Consider the following 20,633-nt stretch of genomic DNA (forward strand, 5'->3'; position numbering starts at 1 on the left):
AACCTGACAAAAAGGGCACCCCCACCCCCTGCAAGTGTAAGTTAACACATTAGTGCAAATAGGATACAGATTCCTGTCAACTTGATCATAACACTGTCACCTATCCGATTGCAAACCATAATGTTCAAACTTCGGAAATAAACTCTTAATAAATAAATTCAGATCATTATGAGTTGACATCAATTAAAGCAAACGTTAAAAATTTAGATTTTGCAAATTCAGACTCCCATTCACAATGTAAACGTCAGTTTGGACAGAGTCATATAATAAAGAGCATAGGGAATCGCTTTGCCTCATTTCTTAAAAATGTGATATGATGGGACGATGTAATAATTTGAATAATTTCATATTCATGTAGCCACAATAATAAAAACTTGTTTTTCCTCCAGAGGGGCAGCTCATTCATGGAGGGCAAACAGGCAGTAGCCTAAGTGACTTTAGCCCCATGCTGTGCACTTCCATCCACTGGAGGATGGTGCTTTGTAATAAGATATTTCAATGAGATACAGGTTACAAAGCCATTTTATTAAAGTTGAAGATATTCATATTTACCAAACATAAACTCGGTACAATGCAGATGTTGAGATTTATATCATATTTTAAACATATTAAGCAGAAAACATAAAACACTTCTAATATAAATGAGAACAAAATGAAACTTGTAAATGTTTCTTAAGGCTTCCAAGTATACAGTTTGTAAAATGAAAATAAAAACACATTTATACATACGTTATATATATATATATAAATACTCAAACAAAATCTTAAGTCATAAGTCAACATAAATAAAACAAATAAAATTGAATTTTCTTCTGGAAAAATCCTTTCTTCAAAGCAAAAGGCCCCTAAATAAACAAGATTATAGTTAATTCATCTCACTTCTTTTGACACAATTTCTACATGCATAAAAAGTACTTTATCTGAAGAGGGATGATGTGTTTTAAGGCAAATATCGGAATCCCACTCATTACATAGCGCATCATCATTCACCATTTTGTTTCCCAATTATGAGTGTGAAATATATGCACTATATAGTGCCCTCAAAAACAAACAAAAAAGTATTATACATACAGTTGTATGCAAAACTCCACAACAGATGTTTTTTCAAATGAACGGAGGTAACTACAACCCCTGCAGCAAAAACACCAACAATGACTATTAAAAAAAAGAATTATTGCTGCTTTTTATTTAATGAATTGAATTTAAAATGAATGATTGTTACATGTGCAATCTTCATTAACTCATTGGGACTTGCAAGGCAGTTCACATTAGGATTTCTGCTGGTGATAACTCCAGATGTTAAAATGGAGATACTACTAAGAATTAAACTGAGTCACGTACTGACTTTTGCACATGCCACAATTATTGTTTCAATCTGTTTTTAGTTCATAAAAAACAAAACTGTGGATGGAAATAAATACATTTTGTCTGTTTGTCTGTCTGCAGGTTTTATCAACTTATTCACTTCAAACCAAAAAAACATGTAATTTCCCTTGGTGTGCACAAACTGTATGGCATGTGCACTACTGTACCCTCCATATGATGACCTGATACTGGTGTGTTGCTGTGATATCAGTGGGAGTTCAGGTTGTAGGTGCAACAATGTACACGACTGATCACACCTGACAGTGATGCCACAGACTTGAAAAATTCAACCAGAAGAGGGCGCTACAACTATGCATTTCAAATCAGTGGGACAAGTTACTCTGGAAGGATCTTTTCCATGGTGCTTCAGTGTTATTCAATCATAATTCATGAAAAAGTAAATGGGGGTAATTACTTTTATAATATGCAAGAGTTTGGTGAGCTCAGCAAATTCCAGGTCACAGTCAATGTGAACTTGAGCAGGATACTGATCAAACAGTATCTGTCAGTGTAGTGATGGTAGCAGGGAGAAACCAGAATTTAACACATAACTAGCTAAATACAATTCAACCCTGAATCGGTTAATTAACATATAAACATGTATTGTAGTTTGAAATTTGATTTAAATAGTCCCTACTGAAAGGGCTAATGTAGTCATGACTATGACAGTGAGGCAAGATGCACAATACCAGGACCCTGTAACTGAAGCAGCTAAAAGGAATTCAGTCTTTGATATTTTTACACATGCACCTCATCTGTTGTGCACTGTCAAAAATAACTTCTATTAGTTGTTCTGTGGCTTGTTTTGTGCCAATTTTCACCTAAATTACAGTCCACAAGGGGGCAACATAATAATACTCCTGGTCTAATGTTGATATTTATATCCACTACAACTATTACAACAAAATTAATAGTTACACACACTTCATTACAATAACAATTAAACAGAAATAAAAATTATAGTATTAATATTACAACCCTGATGTTCAGTGTCTGTACTGAAAAGAGGAGCTTTGTGCTCGAAATGTCACTTTGGAAAAAAAAAATCACCCCAACATCTAGTCAGGTTGGATTTTATCTAAACATATATTTCTGATAAGCGAGCAGATATTCATGAATAAATAAATAAATAAAAATCACCTTTCCAGTATTAGTTCAAGCCATCTGCTCTTCACATCACTCAGCAGTGTTGAGACATCTGTTGAATGAAAAAAGAAGTTTATGTGCCAACAAAAAATAAACACATTCCAGTTTAAAGACAGAGAGGTTCTGAGTAATCAATTTATTTTTCCTAATTTTCAGCTTCATATTTCAGGCAGATTTCCTCATTTGAAATTTACGCACACACTCACATACTTATATCTTTGTTAAGGATGGAGATGAGACACTGAATACAATCAAATGCTTTGTTTTGATTGCCTGTTGCATCTGTAGCATCCTCCTGCAAGATCATTTTAGCAATTATTATGTATCTGATTTCCTATTGTGTGAATGGTGTGACTTTCTAGATGTGCAGATGAAGGCTACAGGTCTCGTCTTCAAAAGGTTGATAGTAATTGTCCCAAAATCAATCAGTGATATACAACTGATACATTTCACATCCACTTCAGCAATTAACACAATAATTGATTTTCAATTACAAATTAAAAATGCAATAAAATTACTGATATTCATTCACTGCGCGTTTTCCAGTAGCTAAAATTGATTTGACATTTACTACAAAATGTCATATTTAAATGTTCTATGGATTAGAAAAAGGTTTGATAAGTCATTGAAATGAAGACATCCACTCAGTTTCATGAACTGTTAATTATAATGATTATTACAATTGATTTTATCAATTTCTCCAGTTCTAACCTATTGTGTATTACTCTTATATTGACTACCATGCTGTACTTCAAAAGGTCTTATCTACCACTCAAAGCATTGTTGTGTGTATATTTCTAATTACTTGCTCTAGTTTTTCTGTTTGTAACCCAAGTAAAGTGTCTTTGAGCATTGTTAAAAGTGGTTTGTATAAATACATATAAATAATGCATAATCCTTATTTTTATTCATATTATTACTACAATCATTGTCCCTCTTTAAACATCCTACATTTGTCAGGTTATTTCCCCTCAATTTTCAATCGTGTTGATCATTAAAATATTAGTTCTTGTAAATGCTTCTCTTTTTGAAAATTAAATATATGAACAAGACAGTGACTAACACTTTCTAATTCTGCAATTGTAGTGTTCTGAGTAGTTTGTTATGTATCAAATGTTCTGTGCTGCTTGGAAAAAAAAACTAATTATACAGCGGGTAAAATAAGTATTGAACACGTCACCATTTTTCACGAGATGTCGGTAACAACCCAAGTAATCCATACATACAAAGAAAACCAAACAAATAAGTTCAGAAATTCAGTTATGTGTAATAAAATGGAATGACACAGGGAAAAAGTATTGAACACATGAAGAAAGGGAGGTGCAAAAAGGCATGGAAAGCCAAGACACCAGCGGAAATCTATCAGTAATTAGAAAGCAATCCAGCCCCTTGTCAGTGCAAATGAATATCAGCTGGTTTAGTCCCACCTGAAAAAGGTGTCTCATTCCCAAAGTGTCACACAGGAAACATCTCATGATGGGTAAAAGCAAAGAGCTCTCGCAAGACCTTCGCAACCTTATTGTTGCAAAACATACTGATGGCATTGGTTACAGAAGGATTTCTAAACTTCTGAATGTTCCAGTGAGCACTGTTGGGGCCATATCCGGAAGTGGAAAGAACATCATTTCACCATAAACCGGCCATGACCAGGTGCTCCTCGCAAGATTTCTGACAGAGGAGTGAAAATAATTATCAGAAGAGTTGTCCAAGAGCCAAGGACGACTTGTGGAGAGCTTCAGAAAGACCTGGAATTAGCAGGTACAATTGTTTCAAAGAAAACAATAAGTAATGCACTCAACCGCCGTGGCCTGTATGCACGCTCACCACGCAGGACTCCATTGCTGAAGAAAAAGCATGTTGAAGCTTGTTTAAAGTTTGCTGCACAACATTTAGACAAGCCTGTGAAATACTGGGAGAATGTAGTCTGGTCAGATGAGACCAAAATGGAACTCTTTGGATGCCATAATACACACCCTGTTTGGAGGTCAAATGGCACTGCACATCACCCCAAAAACACCATACCAACAGTGAAGTTTGGAGGTGGGAACATCATGGTGTGGGGCTGTTCTTCAGCATACGGCACTGGCAAACTTCATATAATTGAGGGAAGGATGAATGGAAAAATGTTTCCGAGACATTCTTGATAAAAATCTGCTGCCATCTACCAGGATGATGAAGATGAAACGAGGGTGGACATTTCAGCAAGACATTGATCCCAAACACACTCTCAATTGGTTTCAGAGAAAGAAAATAAAGCTGCTAGAATGGCCCAGCCAATCACCTGACTTGAATCCAATAGAAAATCTATGGAAAGAACTAAAGATCAGAGTTCATAGAAGAGGCCCACGGAACCTTCAAGATTTGAAGACTGTTTGTGTGGAAGAATGGGCCAAAATCACACCTGAGCAATGCATGCGACTAGTTTCTCCATACAGGAGGCGTCTTGAAGCTGTCATTACCAACAAAGGCTTTTGTACAAAGTATTAAATAAATTTCAGTAAGCGTGTTCAATACTTTTTCCCTGTGTCATTCCATTTTATTACACACAACTTAATTTCGGAACTTATTTGTTTGGTTTTCTTTGTATGTATGGATTACTTGGGTTGTTACCGACATCTGGTGAAATTTTCATGTCAATAGCACATTTAGAAATATATTTACTGAGAAAAACGGTGACGTGTTCAATACTTATTTTACCCGCTGTAAATATAATATGATATTCCAGACATGTGACAGGTAATGAGGGGAAGAGAGGTGGGGAATTGTAAGCCATATAGATCCCTGGTTCATATTTTAATGAAATGTAAACAACCTTTTCACAAGCCACAGTATATGCAGAAGAGAAGCTGGCTGCAATGAGCGTCTTAATTCTGTGGGATTACTGTGGATAAAGGATGTCTGCTGCATTTGGACAGTGTCTAATGTCTTATTGAAAGCAGCGGCAAAACATCAAGTTGCAGGAGCACAAGTAGAAATGTATGGAATTTCAATCCGGTTTTTTTTTTTACGTGTGTTTATGCCTACAGCTTTATTTTATGTGTGCATTATTCGAGGAAGCAGAGTAATCTCAATGATTATATGAATGAAGAAAATGTAACCCTGAATGTTTTTGGTAACAGTCCTTATGTCAGACTTGAGGAAATTGCTGTGTAAAAACTCAGTCATGACTAAGGTTCTCTCTCTTTAATTTCTTTCAGACATGCACTGAGAGTCCAAGTGACAGTCTCTAGAATTTCTGCAGACTTTCTCCGCCTGGCCTCCTAGTATAAAGTCCGCAGAAGTCTATGTGAGGAGCAGGGGATCCCCAGCTGGATTCACTGTGAGCAATTGGGGAGGTTGATGAAGTTTCTAACACGCAATTGACGCAAAAATGAAAAAACAACAACAAAAACAAACGAAATGAGGCATAATGTTAGGAAAGTTAAATGAGTTACCGAAGTCTGGTCAGGTGCTACTTGGATGATGAACTGGTATGAAGGCATCGCACAATGTTGCAACACCAGTCTGGTCATATCTCCGTCCTCTGTTACTGGTTCTGGAGGCAGAGTGAATCCATCTTCCAAACACTCGTCTGACATGTTCAACAGCTGTCAGGAAGACACATCTCAGTAAAAATGTATATCTGAACTTATTTGTCTACTGTCAAGATACTCACCCGCCTCAGGCTGTGAATCAAGTGTAACAGTAAAGTGAATTTACAGCATTAAGAAACTCTGATCCATATTCCAAACATTAAATTTCATTTGAAATAAAGACGTAAATAAGGTAAAATCAATCATCTGTTTAAATAAACGTTTTAGAACATAGAAAACAGATTTTCAAACAGTTCATTACAGAACTGTCTGACAAAGGAATTTAATTTCTGGGGTTTAAGCTGAGTATCTCATCTAAACCACTTTTCCAAGAATTCAAAATTAAAATATCAATCAATCCAAAATTATTTTTGAGCAATTATATAGAAAAAAATCTTCTCTGTGCCATAATATTTTTAGGAACAATTAGGAATCATTTATGTACAGGTGTCAAGGTCAAATACAAAAGACCAGGTGCCAGTGTAACCAGAGCAGGAAATGAAGAGATCACTGTTCAAATCAGGGGCTGAAGAAGTTAGTGCTGCTCGTTCTGTCTGTGACGTATGACAGGTGAATTTAGGAACATACAGTTTAGCCAATCAGATTGCAATGACAGCTACTCTACCATTACAAGCGAGACACTCCACTTGAACCAGTAATCTGGTTATAATATAAAATATAAGCATCTGCAGTGACAGATAAAAGAGAAAGTAAAGATAAAAAAGAAAGTAATTGAATCTTTTGAACTCAAAGCTGCGTAGCCGAGATACAATATCAAGTTTCTCGTGGTTGCATGGCTCCACCAACCAGTCATGTTGTGTTTACATCCAGACTCAAAGAAAATATAGAAGACTTTGAAGGGATACAATTAAAATGTATTTTGTCAATATAAGTGCAGGGATTCTTAACTAACAATAACTTTTAATAATAACTATATTTATATAGAACAGCCCTATAGAGTGCTTCCTCTGTGCGTACTACTTCTGAAGTTAAATATGCTCTTCTAAATGGACAATCTCTCTCTAATAAGTCTCTTATTTAAAATAATTAATTACTGATTTTGTTTTATCTGAAAGACTTGGTCTAAACTTGATGAGCACAGCTTATTTCCCCAAAACTATGATCTTATCTGCTCCCCCAGACCAAGTGGTGGTGGTGGGCTTGGTGTTATTTTTAAAAAGTTCCTAAAAATGTATACATTTACCCTTCGGCAATCTCTCTTACTTTGAGCCCCTTGTTCTGAAGGCTCATTGCATAAGCTGTTTTCCTGTGTATCCATCATCCTCCTAAATTCAGCTCTACCTGTTCTAACCGGAACTGTCAGAATTCCTCTGTTATTCTGAAAACAGAGGAATGTTCCAAAGAATACAAATTTCTGATGGGAAAGATTTTAGTTCTGCGCCATTAGAAAATTCTGCCCAAGGATCTGATATCTTTACATGTAAAACTAAATCCCACCTCTTAGGCCAGATTTTTTTAATAGAATGTTTAATAGAGAATTCGTTATTAATCATGTTATTGGACTAATTGGACTTGTTTTATTCTATAAAAATCTGATGATTTTTATTTCTTATGTACAGTACCAGTCAAAAGTTTGGACACACCTTCTCATTCAATGGTTTTTCTTTATTTTAATTTTTTTCTACATTGTAGATTAATATTGAAGACATCCAAACTATGAAGAAACACATATGGAATCATGTGGTAAACAAAAAAAATGCTCAACAAACCAGAATATGTTTTATATTTTAGATTCTTCAAAGTAGCCACCTTTTGCTTTGATGACAGCTTTGCACACTCTTGGCATTCTTTCAATCAGCTTCATGAGGTAGTCACCTGGAATGGTTCTCCAACAGTCTTGAAGGAGTTCCCAGAGGTGCTGAGCACTTGTTGGCTGCTTTGCCTTCACTCTGTGGTCCAACTCATCCCAGACCATCTCAATTGGGTTTAGGTCGGGTGATTGTGGAGGCCAGGTCATCTGACGCAGCACTCCATCACTCTCCTTCTTGGTCAAATAGCCCTTACATAGCCTGGAGGTGTGTTTGGGGTCATTGTCCTGTTGAAACACAAATGCTGGTCCCACTAAGCGCAAACCAGATGGGATGGCATGTCGCTGCAGAATGCTGTGGTAGTATGCCTTGAATTTTGAATAAATCACCAACAGTGTCATCCAGCAAAGCACCCCCACACCTCCTCCTCCATGCTTCACGGTGGGAACCACACATGTTGAGACCATCCGCTCACCTTTTGTGTGTCTTACAAAGAAATGGAGGTTGGAACCAAAAATCTCCAATTTGGACTCATCAGACCAAAGTACAGATTTCCACTAGTTTAATGTCCATTCCTTGTGTTTCTTGGCCCAAGCAAGTCTCTTCTTCTTGTTGTTCTTCCTCAGTAGTGGCTTCTTTGCAGCAATGTGACCATGAAGGCCTGATTCACGCAGTCTCCTCTGAACAGTTGATGTTGAGATGTGTCCGCTACTTGAACTCTGCAAAGCATTTATATGGGCTCTAATCTGAGGTGCAGTTAATTTGCGGTTTCTGAGGCTGGTAACTCTAATGAACTTATCCTCGATGATCTCCAGTGTTACTGAGGATCAGACCCCCATTGTGGATCTGAATCCCAACATTATCTGTCAGAGTAGAATGGGAGGTAGAACCTTCAGCAACCAGGTTCCTCTCCTATGAAACCAGCTCCCACTTTGGTTTCGGGAGGCAGACACCATCTCTACATTTAAGGTTAGAGTTAAAATGTCCCTCTTAGATAAAGCGGATCTCTCTCTCTCCCTCTTTCCAAAGCCTTTGATGCTGACATTCAATGATGACATCTTTATCTGTGCAGTTTGAATGTACATTTAGTTGAAAAATTGTCTGACTTGATTGGCACTGTTCTGGTTTACATGAACTAAACTGTAAAACCAGCAGTCATAACTGCACAGTAGAAAAGACACTTACATCATCCATTCTCCATAGGTCATTGCTCAAACCTTCAGTCTGACCATAAGTGATTGCATTCTTTAGGAAATCAGTCCCACAGCCATCATGCTGAAAAACAGAAAATAACACTAATCAACATTTCAGAATACCTGTCAGTCCTTGAAAAAACAAACGGAGGACACTTGTCTTTAATAGAGTCCTGATGAGGGCAGTACTTACACTGTCAGTGTCTTGCAAAACTCCAACAAGCAATCGAATGTACTCGGTTGCAGCTTTGAGTGTGTCCACTTTACTGGGTTTCCGGTCTGGTCGCATAAGTGGCACCATGCGCTTCAAGCGGGAGAACATAGAGTTCAAGTTCCGGATCTGAACAGAAAAGAGGCCAAAGATTGACATAAATAGTGAAGCATTGTGAGATGCTTTCTCATGTTTTCGAACCACGAGTATCATTGCATTTCCACAGGGTTTGAAGAAGTGACATTTCTCAAGATGTGTTTATTCACTGAGAGCAAACTAAGCAGTAGTTGTGTTGGTAAAATCCAGCACATAATGCTTAAGGATTGAAAAGGAGTACTGTTGATTTGATGAAACAACATATGTAACACAAGAATTGTTAAAAAAGTTAAACCAGTAAAATCATCTAAATGTGCATCATATGCGAACACAAGAGTTATACACTAATCTATTTTGCAAGTTTTACTTACTTTATGAAAATCGAGTGCGCTTTTTCCTGCTTTATGCCAAACTGCATTTAAAAATATTGTTTTAAAGACTTGCTGACAAATACAGAAAAAAACAGAGTAAATATGTGTCTTATCCTCATATGACGACAGAAGAATGTATGATATTCAGTCATCTGGAGACCATGGTTATTAAAATATGAAAATAAAGAAATAAACCACAACTTGTTGACAGAGGTTGTTGGCATATTAAACACCAAAGAATGTAACTACAATGAGAATAAAAATAAAATAATAATAATTAAGGGGATTTTAATGACTGACGCATCGGTAAAGTTTAGCAGTTTTTCTTTTCACCTTCATTTATATCAAGGATGTATAGCACAACACACACTCTTTTATGAAGACTGAAAAAATGACCCCAAATAAGTAAAATGTTGAACAGCAAATCACAATTTGTATCCTCTATTCCAAATGTGACATTATTTCTGGTAAAGTGAGAGAGAGATTGGAGTTTAGGTTACAGCCAATCGTGCATGTCACACTCGCTTTCTTCATCACAGAAAATAGTTATTTTGATCAGAGTTGAATCTTTGTCTGAGGAGCTCTCTTGAAGGGTATATATCATCAAATATTTTTGAAATTAAGCTCTTTTGCTTTCAGAGGTAAAGATGATAACAGATTTGTACATAATTTCTTTAGAGTACACTGACAAAAGATATGAGAAGCAGAGTCTCAGCTAAATTGCTTTGGATATAAACTACAGGACACTTCACTAGAAAAATGATGTCCAGCAATCATCAGTGAAAGTGGATGAGATGGGTTTTAGAGCAGGGGAGATGCTTGGAATTAAAACCAGGCACTTGTCCAAAAGTCAGCTTCAACTTATTTTCATAAAGATTTATCCTTTTTATTTCTTCAACCTCTTTAGATATACTCTTTAAAACTCTCATCTTGAAAATTGTTTTAAACTGTGCTTTCTGAGTTTAGGTTCTTCAACTTAGTCTCTGTGTTGTTTTTAATGTGCCTGCACAGCACCTTGAATCTACCTCTGTGTATGAAATATGCTTCATAAATAAAATGGCCTTGCTTACATTATTATAATGTTTAAAGTTGCATTGGAAATTAAATTTTATAAAATTTTCCTCACAAAATAAAACATTTGCACAATTGTCTATTAAATGGGTGATAGACCAAATAGTCTTAACTCTTCAGTCATTGAAATATAGGGAGTAATCTGCAGCTTCAGGTACATCATAAAGTGGGACTTTCTGCAGTAGTTTCCAATCCAGCAGGACTTGTGAATGGAATGAGGATAGTTTTATAGAGATTAGATAATAACCAAAATATAACCGGACAGTATGACCGGGTGGTGGTCACAAGGCTGAAATGCATCCCTCAGTTGGTGTGTAAGCTGGTTAAGTTTGTGTGGTGTGTGTGTACAAGGTAAATAATAACTGTGTATGTGTCCTGTGAGGTCTTTGGAAACTTAATAGCAGGTACAGTTAGTTAGCGTTACAGGCTACAGCTGCGCTAACTAAACTCAGGGCGCCTGACAGAGCTGAACCTGGAGTCTGTCTGTCAAACACATCACTAAACTGTCATTAAACATGAACTCTCTGTTCTCGCAGTGTCCTCCATTGTGAACTCACTCTCAGTCGCTCCTTCGCGTTGACCAGCTCCCTCTTTTTCACCGTTTCGTGGAAGTCCTCAGCGACAAAGTACAGGCCGTCTTTAGCTCGTCTGAACTTCTCTATGTTGCTGTACACAGGCAGCGCGGACTCGCCCGTCAGGCGCTTCAATATGTCGCTCATTAGTTCCTCCGCTGGCACCTTCATCTTAAGCAGGAACATGTATGAACCCTGAGGAAGAACGAAGAACCCCGAGGATGCGCTGCCTCTCACAGACTGTCTCTGTCTCTGTCCACACTGCTCACATGTAAACAGCAGAGGCATGAGGCTGAGCACACCTGAGGCAGGTGCTTCATCAGGAGCCCGCTGCCTGCACTCAGTGAGCTAATGCTAACAGTAGCTACATTTGACTAGCCTTAATTAACATTACACAGATCTGCTTCCTCATTTGGACTAGTTGTTTTTACCTTGTGGCTAGTCTGTGACTTCATTTTGACTAGTAAGAGTTTGTATTTAACATATCTGTGACTTCATTGTGACTAGAAAGAGTTTGATTTAACATATCTACAGTTTTGACTTGATAGAATACAAGTTAAAGATATTTGAACTTATGTTGCTGTCAAACAGCTTTTGCCATCAATATATATGTGTTTCCTCATTATAGATATCCACAGTTCATGTAGTAGATGTCTGCAACTGAATTTTAGATTTCTTTTATTCCAGATTTCTGCTCTGTCAATCTATCTAGTTCAAAATTAATTTAAGATATCTCAAAAGAACAATGTAGATGTCTTGAATTGTACTTGATGTAACATTAGTCAGAAATTGTATACTGAGATTAGAGGTATTTGAGGATACAATATGAATTGTGGATATCTGCAATTTAATTGTAGATAACTATAATGAAAAACTCCATGCACATGAACGGCAAAAGCTGTTTGAATCTTACTTGTCAAAATCTAATTACAGATATCTTTGACTTGTATTCTCCCAAGTGAAAATATAAATACAGATATCTTGAATAAGTGCTTTGACTAGGCAAAATGATTTTGCAGACATCATTTTGTCTGCAACATCTCTGCTCATCACAATGTTTTCTTAAAGCTGTTTTATCTGTGCTTGAAAATAAAATACCATCCCCTGAAAGCTAGTTTAAGAAAATTAAGTAAAGTTAGATGAAACAACATTTCAATAAACTCAAGGTGACCCTCAGATGGAGAGAAGGAAATAAGGATAGTTCAGGGAAATAAGAAAGAAAAGGAATAAAGAAAGAACAATGAAAAGTGGTGGGACGAAAAACAAAAAATGAATAGACAATACCATAAGTTAAATTATTTGTATTTTTAGGCCTGTTTGAGTGCAGAACCATTGACAGTGCTTTGGTTTTCTGCTCAAAGACTGAAAGATGCTTTAATGAAAAAGTTTCATTTTGTAAAGCTCTGTATCTAAACCAGTTCTTTTTCTTCAGTTCAAGGACCTTGATGTAGCCCACAGTCATAATCTAATCTAACACAGTATTGATGTTTGCAAACTTTTCTCTCTTGTGCTCTTTAAAACTTTCTCTAGTTGTTTCAGAGCTTTCATATTCTAAGGAGTTTAAACTTTTCACCCAACAGCTAGTTCCTCATAAATTCACTAAATATTGTATAAGTATTGCATAAGTATGATGGATAAATTATAGGATGATGGGATGAAAACACCCCATTCTAATTTATGTCACATTAATTAAGTTTAACAGAACACTTGTTATTCATTGGATTCAATAATATTTTTCCCCAAATGTCACCATGTGAATGTGTAACTTACACATTCACACAATCAGAGATTTTTTGACAACTGTCTTTTGTGCATTTAGCAGCTGTAACTGTGTTTCTTTTATTCTGGATAATATGATTGTACTCCTTGTATTTTTCTATATAATACTTTGCTCCTTATTGTGAAAGATGCGGCTCTGCTCTTAGTTCACTCGTTCATGTCTTTGATTGGTCATATGCAGTGAACACCGCCCCTTTCATGTGCAGGCACTCAGATCTTGATTAGGCAAACCTGGGTTCACTTATCGAGTTGATAACCATCTTAGTGTGATCGCTTAGCCTAATTGCGATTGTGAGGTTAGGTTCACCCGGATATCGCAAAGGTATCCTGGGTAGGAATAACTCACTTCGTAGAACAGGCCCCAGGCAGTGAGCAATATCAACGTTAACAGAGTAACATGAGCAATAGTCTGAAAGTCTGAAAATGTCTTACAGAGCATCCCAACTTAACTCCTTCTCTCCCCACCTTGCATCACCCATCCCAGCGTCATGTTCATAAAAGGCTGTTCGCATCTTATTGGATAGTTTAACCTCAATCACCTACGTTCAAATTTATAAGGGCCAAATCATAAAAATAAATTGTATAGAGAATTACAGCTACTTTGCCCTTTATCAATAACCTGGCTTGGGTATTGCTAGGAGAGAAGGGAGAATGTGTGGATGAGATGGGCTCTGTTCTCCTTAAAAAGCAAATGTGTGAGGATAGTCAAAAATTCCTTCACATTAATTACGATAATAGCAACACGTGTGCTAATGACAGGTCTGTTGTCAGATAATGGAAAACTTGTGAGAAGAAAAAAGATGTCAAATTTGATTGTTGGGTATTTTTTCTGTGCCTTTAGGTACTGGTACAGTATGTGTAGTTTTTTGTAAGATTAAATATCCATCAGAAATGTCCTCTTCCCTTCATTAGGGTTGTTGGAATTATACCTGGTCAGAATTATTGTGTTTCTAATATGCCACATGCTGTGTCCTTAACAGCTTTGCAAAGGTCCTTGGAAAAGTCTATATTTGGTGTTTCCATCCAGGTTGTGGTAACCGCGGCAAGAAGCAAGGCGAAAATGTCAGGATAATTATTTTTTTAATGTAAGTACTCAACTGAACAGCTAACGGTAGGTGACGCATATCTCAAAATACATGTTCAACATATTTTATCAACTGAAGAACATTTTCGTCCGTAGCTTTGTTGCTAGGCGACGGCTGTAACGGCAGAAAGCTGGTGACGCAAAATGTAGACCACACCGCCTCATTTTGGTCCGGCAGTTGATGCGGCTGTTGGATGCCGACATCGGCTGCGTAGACCGGGTCCTTCGCAGCATGCGGCCCCTGAATAGAGACACAACTCATGTCGTGGTCAAAGATGGTTACACTTTAAAACATCGTATCTCCTTCGTTATTTATGGACTGTGAAGTTTTGCAGCATTTATTAACTGTATGTTGTGATGACTTTAAAAAGCGGAAGACTATGAATTACTATCAAACGCAATTAATTTGTATTACTGTAGAGTCACTTTAGTTAACTGACACTTAACTGTTCTGTTATATTTTGTTCACCTGCCAAACTGTGGAGCCATAGAAGAACCATGAAAAGCACACTTTTGTAAAAGCCTGACAAAATAAATTCGGAAGTAAAAAACGGAATAAATTAAATAATAAATAGATGTGGAAATAATACAATAAGAATATAAATAAGACAAATAATAAAATATGTAACTATAATACAAGCATTTTCATTTATCTTTACATTTATTTGCTCTTTTTTTGGTATATTTTTGTTAACATGTTTTAAAAATATGTATGTGTCTATGACACTATACTTACTCTACTGTACTACTTGAAGACATGAGTGGCATCTGTTTTCGTCAGACTCACATAACCTATTGGTATTGTTGGTGAATGTGTTTATATACTCATGTGTTGATATGGTATTTCAATCAGAAACTCTTCAGTATTGCCACCCATGTGATCGATAATAATTGTTAATTGTTAACATGACAGCATATGCTTATGTATATATATATATATATATATTCCTCGTCATTATTCGTAAATTATGACGAGGAATATGTTGTCAGTTTTACCTTTGAAATGCTGTTTTATTGTAGTGGTAATCAATATTACATGGATTTAACCTGGGGATCTTCTTTAGAAATTAAACAAACAACAGCTACAAAAGCAATATCAAGCACACATGGTCATCAGCTTCTGAGACGTGTGCAGTATTTCTGAGGATTTAATTTGGCCTCCTCTTCTCATATCTACTTATTCTTTGGCACCAGGTTGCACCAAACGTATAGTATCCAAATATTAAGTACTTAACAGGAACACTTTAAAATCAGATATTGCATACCAGTGCATTTTGTTTTAAATATTGAACTGAAGTAGGAGTAGCATTACAATAAATACTGTACCAAAAATGTAAAAAAAAAGTTACAGCTAAAAAGGCCACTTTCTTGGTGATACAATATTATATTTATCTTTATAAAATTACTCTTACAAATGAATTTAGACATAAGCAGTGAGTATTTTATGTTGTAGCTATCTGAGATGGAGCAGACCTTAACTACAATCTACTGTTACTGTTGGGTGGTAACAAATAGTAGCATATATTTATGGTTCATATATTTTGTGTCCAAAATCATAATCTGCTAAGTAATTACATCAATAAAAGCAACAAGAGTAAATTGAAAATGAATGTGTTAAAGAGAAGGGTAAATAAGTATGATATCTTAGCAGCTAAATATGGTACCACTGCTTCAAAGCTGTGCTTGAGTACAGAACTGGAATAAATAAAAGTTAAACCAATAGTTTCTTAACAAACTCTGAACTAACTATTACATGGTTCACAGAGGAGGAAATGCATATTTTTTATTTTAACGTCATTCAGTGCAGCCTCCTCCAAATCCACACCGCGCCTTCCCTGCAGCCAATCAGCGCCCAGAAGTTGTGGTGACGTCATCGAGCGACCAAAGTTAAGGAAGTTGGAAGTTTCTCAACAGGGCGACAGCACAACTCAACAGAACCTACGAGTTGTGGAGAAGAACCCGAGCGGAGGCTGAAGATATTATTGTTTTAGTGTTTATTATTGTCAGAGGAAGTCGTCTTTGTTCTCTTCAGGTCTAAAGCAGGAGGACGAGCAGGGCGAAAAGTCGTCCCACATCAGTTACTAACATGCTAGCCTCCAGCCTGCTGGCTAACTACTGCACCGAGCTCCACGACGACCAGGCGCTTAAGGTGAGTACTGGTGTCAAAGCCTCGGCTGGTTGGTTTGAGTGTGTTGGGTGACAGCGGGGTGACAGCGGGGTCCCAGTGGCTGCCTGCCCGCTGCCAGGAACACATTTACAGGCTGGTTTCCTTTTCAATCGTGTTCCACGTCAACTCTAACTCAGTCCACACAACCGCCCTCATTTACATCACCTGTAACCGCAGCACTGTAATATCACATTACACATGACATGGTTCACTACTGTATGTGGTCCATGTTAGCAGTGAAACCAAAGCAGAAAGACTTTAACACAGTTAAGCATTTGTTTATTAATAGTACGTCATATTGTCATCTTCATATTCAACAACATTATCGCATAACGCATGTTTCCCTAAAATAGACCAATAGACCAACGTTTTGTCCAAGAAGTGATGTTGGTCTGGTTTAAACTAAACATGGTTCTGTTTATTAGCAATATGAACCGAGTGAGCCGCCATCTCGCGTGTGTGTGTGTGTGTGTGTGTGTGTGTGTGTGTGTGTGTGTGTGTGTGTGCGTGTGAACATTAAGAAGGCCTTACACGGGACGTCATGCATAAGAGACAACATGATGTTTTCACACTAAACATTTTGGCTCCCTGTCATGTTGACTTGATTTTTATTACATATTATTAGATATTACAATATTAACCTTTAATTAAGACAGTCTCATTAAGACACGGCCATTTTTGGATGACTTTAATCTGAATGAGGTCATACTCAGAATAAGCAATAATTGACTTAAGACTTAATGTGGAGTATTCTAACCTTAGTCACATTATGTAGACATGTATAGTAAGCCTACGTGTTAATCACATTACAATTTCCAATATGAGTTTAAACAGCATTTAGCAACTTCAAAATACATCGGGATGGGTATCATTTGGGTTTTTTCCGATACCGGCAATTTGGAAGTTGAAATTATACTATTTACACTAAATACCAGTTCTGAGCTGAATTTATGTGTTTGGATGGGCGCACACATCGCAATGGCAATATTCTCAAAAAGGTTGCTGGATAATGTCTTATTCTGAACAAGGTCAGTAGACAAATATTAGTGTGTCCATGTCAACATAGTCGCACAAAGTCACACATAGCTCTATTCTATTCAGCGCGTCCTTGTCCTTCTGAACATCTGTGATTGTCCTGGTATTGTCTGTGAAATTGTATGCAGTGAAAAGGCAGTGTGCATAATACACATCCTGTCAGTTTCTTCTGTGTTTTATATAGTTTGATTAAATTAAGTATATTTTTATGTGCACCTAATTCACATTTGATGGACATCATAATTGGAAATAATATGCCATTTCATAGCAAACATTATGATTCGTCACAGCAGGAACAGTAGAGTTCAACTGTAATAATTACAAACTAATAACTACTGTTTGTAGCACATACGTCCCTTCATCATCCCCTTCGTGGGCTGCGTCTAACTATACCTTACAATGCTTGTCTTGAGTCTAACGTCAGTGTGTTGTCTATAAATGGTGTTCCATGTGCCATGCATTCACGCTCTGCACGTCAATATATTTGGCAGCTCAGATGGAGCCCAGCTGCCCTAGATAACAAATTAAAGATAATCAGATTGTAAGAGCCACCATGCAGCCTGCGTGTGTGTAAATAAATATTAATGTTGGTTTGATATGTTCTTAAATTATCCAGGTTTGTAGTTTTATTTGTATACAGTTAAAATATATTTTGTATAGTGTGTCTGCAGTATTTAATTATATTCTGTTTTGGGTGCCGTTTGCGGCTTGTTTGCGACAGTTGAGGATGCCGTAATGCAGTTCTTTGCACATGCATGTTGTTGTTATTGACAGCATGAAAATCGCGGTGAGTGCGAAGTCTGAGGAGTGGATCGCAATAAGTTTTTGACCGTGAAAAGAAATCGTGAAAGGACAGTATCGCCAATTCGGTAAAGGACAGATATAAGGTGTGTCTGTAAATTGTGCTGGAACTGGAAAATAAACCCTTTCAAGATTTACCTGCCTCCTGGAAGTGTGTCGACATTGGGTTTTCACAGCACAGCAAAGTATATATGTTGGACACGAGTCAGACTTAAACACTCCACAGGCTTAATATAAGTGGCTTTTGGTAATGTGGAACGAAGTAAAACGGCCACTACACAGATTGTTGACAGGTTTTTCCGTTAATGAATCATTGTCTTGAGAAGAGATAGAGAGAAAGCAGATTTCTTCAAGTTTTCCTGGGTCACACATATCACTATGAGCGGTTGATTATATCAAACAATTGCGTAGCTTATTTTTGATAGTCCCAGAACCCGAGGGAAAAGTAACAACACACACACTTACTCCGCTTTGCTTTCTCTTTCTCTTTCTCTCTCACACACAAATAAACACAAACAAACAAACACTGTGATCAGACACGTGTAAGCTCAGACTTAGTAAAAACAACAGACTTTGTATACTTCTACTTGAAAACCCGGAGGAGATGGTGGCGCACTCGGTTTGACTTGATGCGGTTGGTGCAGTGTGCAGCAGGAATGATGGAGACAAAAAGGAGCAGTAAATTACTGACAGAGCCGCTAAACGTTTTTGCGGTCCTAACATGTATGACAAGATCAAAATTTAACACTGCAAGTGGACTTAGTTGAGCTGTGAATGGCTCCCTGGGTGTCTGCCCCTGACTTGGTGGGGCTGTGCGCCTTCTCACTCGGGTTTTGGAGCTATCCATGGTCCCTGCGTCTGTAGCCAGGTGTTTTTTTTCTTGTTTTTTTCGAATAAAACCATATTTTTGGGATGGAAATAATGCTTTTCTTTTTTTTTTGTGTCTGGGGACTACTTACTGTATGTGGTCTATGTTAGCAGTGAAACCAAAGCAGAAAGACTTTAACACAGTTAAGCATTTGTTTATTAATAGTAAGTCATTTTGTCATCTTCATATTCAACAACATTATCGCATGTTTCCCTAAAATCGTGCAGCCCTACCTTGGACCATGGGCCAGATTAATAGACCAACATTTTGTCCAAGAAGTGATGTTGGTCTGGTTTAAACTAAACATGGTTCTGTTTATTAGCAATATGAACCGAGTGAGCCGCCATCTCTCCATACATTGTCTAAGTTTATAAATTTGTGTGTGTGTGTGTGCGCGTGTGCGCGTGCGTGCGTGTAGTAGCGATAGAAATTTCCTCGATAGAAATATGAGACATGGTCGATACAACGTCGATAGAACTTATTCAATCCATGTTTTGACAGTCAACACGAACAGCCAATGGTGATGAGAATAGCGCTGTGCCGTTAATTGTTTTAGCGGGTTTCCACCGTTGAACAATTATCACCTGCGCTGCTTCAGGATCAGGACAGACGCACATTAAGTACTGATGTTTACCTTGTGTTTGTTTGATTTGCTCTAGAGTTTATGAGACGCATACGTTTAAACCTGCCACACAACACAAGACGTAACGTGACATGCACAGACAGGACATCAGGGTTAAAGTGAGCGGAATGATCCGGAGTTATGATCCGACACCATTGATTATTTCCAAATACATGTGATTATCAGTTTGGACGCACCTCAGTGTTTTAACTTCATTGTTGAAGAACGAAGCGATAAATATTAATTCAGCAGGTTTTTATAAAGATCAATTTCTACGTGTGAGTTTGAGTTTTGTGTTTATGCTCCACATTAACACCCCATTTACCATATTTGAAACTTGATACACTGCATGCACTTAAAATATAGCCCTTTAATTCTAAACCTTCTAAATGTGTTATTTGAATGTAATTTATAAAATGAAGCGACAATACATTCACTGTTTGAATTATTTACTCAGTTGTCAAATGCATGAGTTAGTAATATAATGGGTTCTCCTTTCCAAAATGGTCTAGGTGGATAAATACCTGCATCATCTTCAGCTCTCAGATGAGACTTTGATGGATTTGTCAATAAGATTTCGACGAGAGATGGACAAAGGCTTGTGTAGAGACACCAACCCCACAGCTGCTGTCAAGATGCTGCCCACATTTGTGCGCTCAACCCCTGATGGAACAGGTAATGGCCCTATCATAACAGAGACTAGTTTATAAAGTGGACACCTTCAACCTGAGTTACAGCAATTAATTCACCCATTCAGGCAGCTAACTAGTGTTACCTCTAAAGGTATCTACCTCTATAGAAAGTCTGATGGTCTTTTTTATCATGTGTTCAAGTTGTCCATCCCTCCATCTGGTCATGCCACGTTTCATTCTTGTGAACACGATATAACAAGATGAATCAGGAAAAAATTA

The 20,633-nt window shown here is 37.2% G+C and overlaps 2 protein-coding genes across 3 annotated transcripts in view; one reads left to right on the forward strand and one right to left on the reverse strand.

Moving 5' to 3' along the window:
* Nucleotides 1-504: 504 nt before the first annotated feature.
* Nucleotides 505-11,693, reverse strand: figla (folliculogenesis specific bHLH transcription factor). Its single transcript, XM_035166848.2, has 6 exons — nucleotides 11,352-11,693; nucleotides 9,239-9,385; nucleotides 9,038-9,127; nucleotides 5,946-6,098; nucleotides 2,506-2,563; nucleotides 505-845 (listed from the first exon to the last, which is right to left on the reverse strand). Exons 1-5 carry the CDS (start codon nucleotides 11,652-11,654, stop codon nucleotides 2,546-2,548), a joined length of 711 nt encoding a protein of 236 aa, XP_035022739.2. The 5' UTR covers nucleotides 11,655-11,693; the 3' UTR covers nucleotides 505-845; nucleotides 2,506-2,545.
* Nucleotides 11,694-16,088: 4,395 nt separating this feature from the next.
* hk2 (hexokinase 2) overlaps nucleotides 16,089-20,633 on the forward strand; it is a 34,194-nt gene continuing 29,649 nt past the window's right edge. For both annotated transcript variants that reach the window (XM_035165873.2, XM_035165874.2), the window contains exons 1-2: nucleotides 16,089-16,378; nucleotides 20,235-20,397. In XM_035165873.2, the coding sequence (XP_035021764.1) occupies nucleotides 16,316-16,378; nucleotides 20,235-20,397 (226 nt within the window). In that variant the 5' untranslated portion in view covers nucleotides 16,089-16,315. The remainder of the gene's footprint in view (nucleotides 16,379-20,234; nucleotides 20,398-20,633) is intronic.

The sequence above is a fragment of the Hippoglossus stenolepis genome, chromosome 9 (genome assembly GCF_022539355.2).
Source record: "Hippoglossus stenolepis isolate QCI-W04-F060 chromosome 9, HSTE1.2, whole genome shotgun sequence".
In the NCBI taxonomy this organism is placed as follows: Eukaryota; Metazoa; Chordata; class Actinopteri; order Pleuronectiformes; family Pleuronectidae; genus Hippoglossus; species Hippoglossus stenolepis.